The 7,008-nt window shown below is 36.5% G+C and overlaps 1 protein-coding gene across 9 annotated transcripts in view; it reads left to right on the top strand.

Moving 5' to 3' along the window:
- Positions 1-4,389: 4,389 nt before the first annotated feature.
- LOC143731964 (oxysterol-binding protein-related protein 7-like) overlaps positions 4,390-7,008 on the top strand; it is a 204,093-nt gene continuing 201,474 nt past the window's right edge. For 3 of the 9 annotated variants that reach the window (XM_077222581.1, XM_077222582.1, XM_077222580.1), the window contains exons 1-6: positions 4,390-4,468; positions 5,594-5,743; positions 5,857-6,057; positions 6,185-6,328; positions 6,431-6,484; positions 6,581-6,694. In XM_077222581.1, the coding sequence (XP_077078696.1) occupies positions 5,926-6,057; positions 6,185-6,328; positions 6,431-6,484; positions 6,581-6,694 (444 nt within the window). In that variant the 5' untranslated portion in view covers positions 4,390-4,468; positions 5,594-5,743; positions 5,857-5,925. The remainder of the gene's footprint in view (positions 4,469-5,593; positions 5,744-5,856; positions 6,058-6,184; positions 6,329-6,430; positions 6,485-6,580; positions 6,695-7,008) is intronic. The other 6 variants (XM_077222578.1, XM_077222574.1, XM_077222573.1 and 3 more) reach the window with 6 other exon arrangements.

Genomic DNA, 7,008 nt, shown 5'->3' with positions numbered 1-7,008 from the left:
TTAATTATTTTTGCACTTTTAATATACCATTTTAAATATAATAAACTATTAGTGAAATGCTAATACATGTTTAATACTATTTAAACGTTCTTGAATATATTATATGTAATTTAAGACATATGAAAGTATATTTATGATGAACTGTAAAGAAATACACTTAAATGTACTTGAAGTGGTTCAATTTCAGCACAATTTAATATATTAAAATGTAGTACAAATAGCTTAAAATTGATCTTGAGCATATCTTGAAATACACTTAATATACTTGAAGTTGTTTCAACATTTTACTGGGTATATTGCTTGTATGTTTCGAAGACACTCAGAATGAATTTGTAATGTACTTGTAACACAAATAAAGTACAATTTAATATCACTAAGCATATAGTTAGTCCTTACACAGGCATATACTTAAAGTATACTAAGTATACTTAAATTTGTTCAACTTTAGTACACAAAAGTACACTAAATACACTTAAAGTTACGCTTTACTATAATTTAATTACTACAAAAATATACTTAGTGCAAAATTAGTTGTTCCAAAATTGCACACTTCAAGTTAACTAATCATTAACACACTTGAAGTATTGATAAATAGTCTGGCTACAAGTATACTTAGTATATTTTCTTTTCACTAGGGTTCAGGGTGGAGGGAGACAGCCTTCGCTCCAACCCATCTTGCAAGAAGGAAATCATGGCACTAATCGAGCATCCCCGGGGGTCTTTTCGGCGAGAAGAGCACCAGTTGATGAAGAGGTTCCACTTCAACGTGTAGACATGTCTCGTGGACGATGCTAAGCGGAGGTGATGGTAACCACCACCACTGGTGGTAGGATACCCAACCTGCCTCATCCCGTCCAGGAACCACACGTGGAGGTTCAAGGATCGGGACGAGGGTGCCATAGGGTGCCCCGTCCCTGAGAAAGGAAGTCCTTCCTCAGAGGAATAAGCGAGGGAGGTGCTGTCGCGAGGAGTACAAGTTCGGAGAACTAGGTCCTGGTGGGCCAGAGTGGTGCAACCAATATGACCTGCTCCTCGTCCTCCCTGATCTCGCACAGGGTCTGTGTAAGATGGCTCACTGGGGGAAAATGCATACTTGCGGGGCCCCGCGGACAGCTGTGCGCCAGTGCGTCCGTGCCGAGCGTGCCCTCGGACAGGGAGTAAAAAGAGCGCAATGGGATGAGTCGTGGAAGGCAAACAGATCTACCTGTGCGTCCCCGAACTGGTCCCAAACCAGGTGAACCGACTGGGGATGGAGTCACCATTCTCCAGGGAGGGGCTGAAGCCGTTGGAACTCGTAGGCTACACAGTCCAGGGCTCCAGGAATAATGTCTCGAAGCGACCTCAGATGCTTCTGACTCCATAAGAGGAGGTGGTGGGCGAGTTGCGACATATGGCGGCGGGAGTGTAGACTACTTTGATGGTAGATGTAAGCTACTGACGCGGTAATGTCAGAGTGGACTAGTACGCGTTGACCTTTGAGCAACGCAAGAGCGGTGCAGAACAAGGCGTACTGCCAACAACTCGAGGCAATATACATGCTAAGGGCGCTAGGTCCTGTCCAGGAGCTGGCGGCAGCATGTCCAATTGCGCATGGCGCCCCAGCCCGTGGTGGAGGCATGTGTTGAGAGAACAACATGCCCAGAAGCTCGTTCCAGGGGCACTAGCCCGTAGAAAACTGAGGTTCGACCACAGGGTGAAGGTCTGACGGCAGGTCGGAGTAGCTGGTACTCGGAGCCATATGCCCCTGGAGCCTCTGAAATAACGCCATGTATCAATTTCTTTCTTCTGCTGAACACAAAATAGGATATTTCGAAGAATGTGGGTAACCAAACAGTTGCAGGTCCCCATTGACTTCCATATAGGAAAAAAATACTATGGAAAGCAATGGGGTCTATCAACTGTTTGGTTACACACATTCGTCAAAATATCTTCTTTTGTGTTCAGCAGAAGAAAGAAATTGATACATAGAGAGAGTAAATAATGACAGAATTGTCATGGGTGAACTACCCCTTTAATGTTAATGCATTTATTATTGTTATCTTGGTACAGGGCCATCTGATTCTGGTCTGTTCATTTTATGTCTTATTTAAGTATTTCATTTAATATTGTCCGATTTGGAATTAAATTACGTTTTTTTTTATATAAGAAGATACTGTTTATCTAAAGTTATTTAGATAATTGTTCTACACATTTGCACACAATTATTATTTTTTTTACATTTTTTACATTTTTTTTTACCAAAAGCAGGTTTGCTGGTTTATTTAGTACACCACATTGAGCATACCATTTAGTACTGTAAGACTTTGAATAATAAAGTTCAAAATAAGACCTGGCCACTCTTGTGGGTTTGCTACTGTTACAATTTGAAACTCTATAAGGGTAAAAACATGCCAGGCACACATTGATGTTAGCAACACAGCTACAACTAATAAAATTGATAATGGGTGTGTTTTGTAGTCTGCGAATAATCAAGCATTGACAATAGTCAATTATATTGGCGGCACCATGGCCCCCCAAATAAAATTCTGCTTAGGGCCCCATAAAGGCTTGGGCCAGCCCTGCAGACAATTAAAATAACAGCATCTCGCTCACTTTCCCAAGTGGTTTTTCTTCCAAAGAATTTCTTCATGATATAATGATGCCATTTAATTTTTCCAACTTTCATTTAAATGGACAGTAGTCAAAAATAAAAGAGACAATAACTTGAGGGACAAGCTAAAAACCTTTAGTATAATTGTTCAAATTAATTTTATAATTAAAAAAAACTAATAGAGAGAAGCATTACTGGTACAACCAAGAATGTAAAAATTATTGTAAGTAGCCTATCATCGCAGTGGGATACGCAAAGCCTGGGGACAAAGGAAAATGGTGATGGTGGTTCAAATTGCTGTAAAATGTCTCAACTTATTGTTATTTTTATATACTTCAATATGCTTAAATTCAAATGGTGTTATTTATGAGTAAGGCAGCACTAAAATGTATGTTGTTCAACCTTTTTTTTTTTTTTTTTTTTTTTTTTTTTTATTTATTTATTTATTTTTTTTTTTTATTGAAGAAACATGTAAATATACAAATATATTCAGGAGAACATAAAAGAGGTAAAACAAAAGACAAATTATACAGAATAATTCCAAATTAAGTAAAAAAAAAAAAAAAAAATAATAATAATGATACAAATAAAATACACAATATATAATATAAAGCTGTTTAATCCTGAATATCAGAGCCATTACAAAATAATTGTTCATATATATTCAGGAATCTATCACATTTTTTATTGCTAGTTAAATTAAAAGATTTAAGCAGTGAGTCTACTTCAGCCAAAAAATGTGAGAAAATAGGAAGTAATCCCATAAATTTCTGTTTATGGATGAAGAATTTGCCAAATAAAATAAAAAAATTAAAAATGTATTCTTTGGATGTGTGGGAATCAGTATAATAACAAATAATATCTTTTAAATTAAAGGAGTGTGCATGAATGGGGGTTTTATTTAAATGAGAAAATATGCTAGACCAAAATTTCTGAACCAATTTGCAAGAAAAAAATAAGTGTATTAATGTTTCATCTTCGTCACCGCAAAACGAACAGGTACTAGAAATATCAATATATTTCGACACCGTTGTATTAACAGGATATATCTTATGTAATATTTTAAAGTGGACTTCTTTGGTCTTGTTAGGAATAAAATATTTATGTGGTAATAACCACGCTTTTCTCCATTCAATATTGCCAATAGAGGCAGCCCAATGGGATCTGCCTCTAGGGCAAATTAAATCTCTTTTTTGAAAAATCCGGCGAATATGTTTATTATTGCATTTCTTATCATAAATACTAATGCCATCCAATAACAAAGCTGAATCCATCATATTATTTTGGTTGTATAATAAGTGGCTCTTAACCAGTTGCACTAGACCTGTAGGAATAGCTTTAAGCACAGTACTGTATTCTTTAAAAGGAATAGGAAAGTCATGGATAGTCATGAAGCGTTCATAAGACAAAATATTACCAGAATTGTCAAATAAAGAAATTATATGAATTAGACCTCTATTAAACCAATTAGAAAAAAAGAGAGATTTGTTTCTAACAGTTATATTCATATTATTCCACAAAAGAGTTTTATGTGGGGAGAAATTGTGGATGTAACACAGTTTCCATGCAAGAAGAGCTTGCTGATGAAATTTAGATAGTTTAACCGGGAGTTTATTGTACATATAATTACATTTTAAGATAAAAAGGAGGCCTCCAATTTTATTAAAGATGAAATTAGGAATGAAAAACCAAAAAGAATTTGAATTTAGTAGACATCTTCTAATCCAATTGATTTTAAACGCATTAATAACGTTGTGAAAATGTAGCACCTTTATTTTTTTCCGGCAGGCGTGAACACACCCTATGACGTCATGACCAAGATTTGGCAAGAGCGCGTGTTCAGTGAGACGGCCACATGAAACAGTTCACCTGTGAAAGGTAAGAAACAACTAATCTGTACGCAAAAACAATGTATCAGTAGCTATTGTGTGACATGGAGCATCGGTTTGTGTGTATTCGCCGTCGGATTTTATGTAGGCCTAATTTGTATTGGTATAGACGAACGCAAGTAGTATTTTGTGGAAGTTATATAATTAATTCCCTGATTTGTTGTAGCTTATGATAAATAATAAGCCTAATGAATAGCTCATATATTAACTTTCATGCACTTGTAAGTATTTAGCGTGTCACCTGGTTTAACCTGGTTTCATTTTATAACAATTAGTCGAAACAATATAGCGAAAAATAGCGATTTAAATCCAATTACACCATATGATATTCCGATTAATCTGATTATAATAGTGTGTCTTTACTCTGCACTGTTCCAAGTGATTTCAAATTACGAAAGATGTTTTGTGTATGATACACTATGTAGAGACATTGCGCATAAACTTAATTTGTTGGTTTTTATTAAGAGCATGCCAAACATACAGCAAACTCGTCTGTGTGTGTCTCTCTCTGTGTGTGTGTGTGTGTGTGTGAGAGAGAGAGAGAGAGAGAGAGAGAGAGAGAGAGAGAGAGAGAGAGAGAGAGAGAGAGAGAGAGAGAGAGAGAGAGAGAGAGAGAGAGAAACCTGAACTCATCTGAGCGGTTTGGACGCATTCCACACACACTCATCAGACCATACTAAGCACACATCAAACTTTTCTAAAACAATTCGATTGTAAAAACAAATTTCTATAAACATTGTTTATTAAATCAATTTAGCGAAGACTCTGCCTCAGTTTTACTTTCATTGGGGGGAAACAATGGAACAGAGATCAGATCACATACTATAGTGAGCTCATCAGTTAGTTCATACCTTTACTAACAGTTTCAAATAGTTTTAGAGAAACAACTTTTTTTTCCTGCTTGTTCACATTGCTCAAATTCAGTGCCAATGAGTCACTGCTGTTTGAAGTAGTCTTACAATGCGTTTACTTTCCTCATAGTTAATTTTTTCATTTTAAAAAGATTTGCCATCTTTTGTAATTTTTAGAATTTAATTAGGAATTTAAAGAGAGCAGTCATAAGCAAAAATTCAAGAGTTTAATGATCAACAATAATTTCTGATTTCATGTCCAGCAGGTTGCACAATCCTCAGTTTGCGGTTTCCTCAGCAGATGGTGGTGATAACATACTAAGTTCTGTTTCAACAGACCACAGTATTTTAAAGATATAACCTCACGTCCTGTTTGCCAGCTCACCATCAAAACAATTTTTTACATGTAACAAGTAAACTATTTCATTTATCAAAATACTATTATCAAAATTTAATGTACATTATTGGAGGTGTTTGAAAGTATGTTTTTTCAAATTCATGTTCATGTTTGTACAATGCATCTCAGAGCTTTATTATCTGATGGAAGCATCCAGCCCTGAATAGAATTGCTTATAAACGTATACCGGCTATATCAATGGCTGACTGCGGACATCCTCTGAATAGCAGCCAATCAGTGAGTGCTTTGGATAAATCAGTGGTAATCTGTGATATTAAACCCACACACTTCCGCAATGGCAGTACAGGATCTTCACGCCACTCACGACAAGTCAGTGAAACGGCTCTCAATATTTCTTTATGCTCTGGCTCTTACATCTGAGTTGTTTGTAATTTTCCTCTTAAAACGCATCAGTTATTGTAAATATAAACTTTTTTTTTTTTTTTTTTGGATACAGAACTCCAGAGACTGGGAAGTAATATCAGATACAGAATATTCTGCACCTGTTGCAGGAATAAGCATGGTCAATAATGCCATTCCTGGCATTTGTGAGGGATTCCTCATGAAAAAACAGAAGTATCCTCTCCAGGGCTGGCATAAGGCAAGTGAAGTAAGAAAATATAAATGAAGAACAAAGACCTGTGCTAAATGAGCACCATGGCTTCTGGTGACCTGTCCCAATGCAATGTTTTTCTCCTCTTAGAGATATTTTGTATTGGATAAGGGGATTCTTAAATACTCAAAGACCCAGCAGGAAGTAAGTAAAACCAATTTCTCTTATTTAGTAATCTTTATAATGTAGTAATATCTGCCTCCAGGATTTTTCTAAGTGTGTGGCTGCTCACATCCTCAGATTGTCAGAGGCAAGATTCATGGTGCTCTAGATGTTAGCCTTGCGGTCATGTCTGTGAACAAGAAATCCAAGCGTATCGATCTTGATGCAGGCGACAGCTTGTACCATGTCAAGGTGTGTATATATAACTGAAAATGTTATAGTATTTATTGATTTTGTAAATCATTACAGTAACTTATGTTGTCCACCTTAGCTGAATCAGTCAAGCCCGATCAAGACAGTATCCAAATTGCAAGATTGCACTCGTGGTAGATTGTCCCCTACGCAACTCGCTTAAGTCTACCTGGGGCATCTACAGTCGACACTTGCAAATTTATACTCTGATGAATTTACCTCTGACTGCGTTGGTTGATGCCTAAGAGTAGCAATTCTGACCACATAAAATGCCCTAAGATTTATAGTTACCTGACCGCAATCTAACCCCGCCT

Source organism: Siphateles boraxobius, unplaced genomic scaffold (assembly GCF_051911475.1).
Source record: "Siphateles boraxobius isolate OS27281-9 unplaced genomic scaffold, OSU_SipBor_1 89, whole genome shotgun sequence".
Classification (NCBI taxonomy): Eukaryota; Metazoa; Chordata; class Actinopteri; order Cypriniformes; family Leuciscidae; genus Siphateles; species Siphateles boraxobius.
Note: the sequence above shows the minus strand (reverse complement) of the source record. Positions and strands in the feature narration are given on the sequence as shown.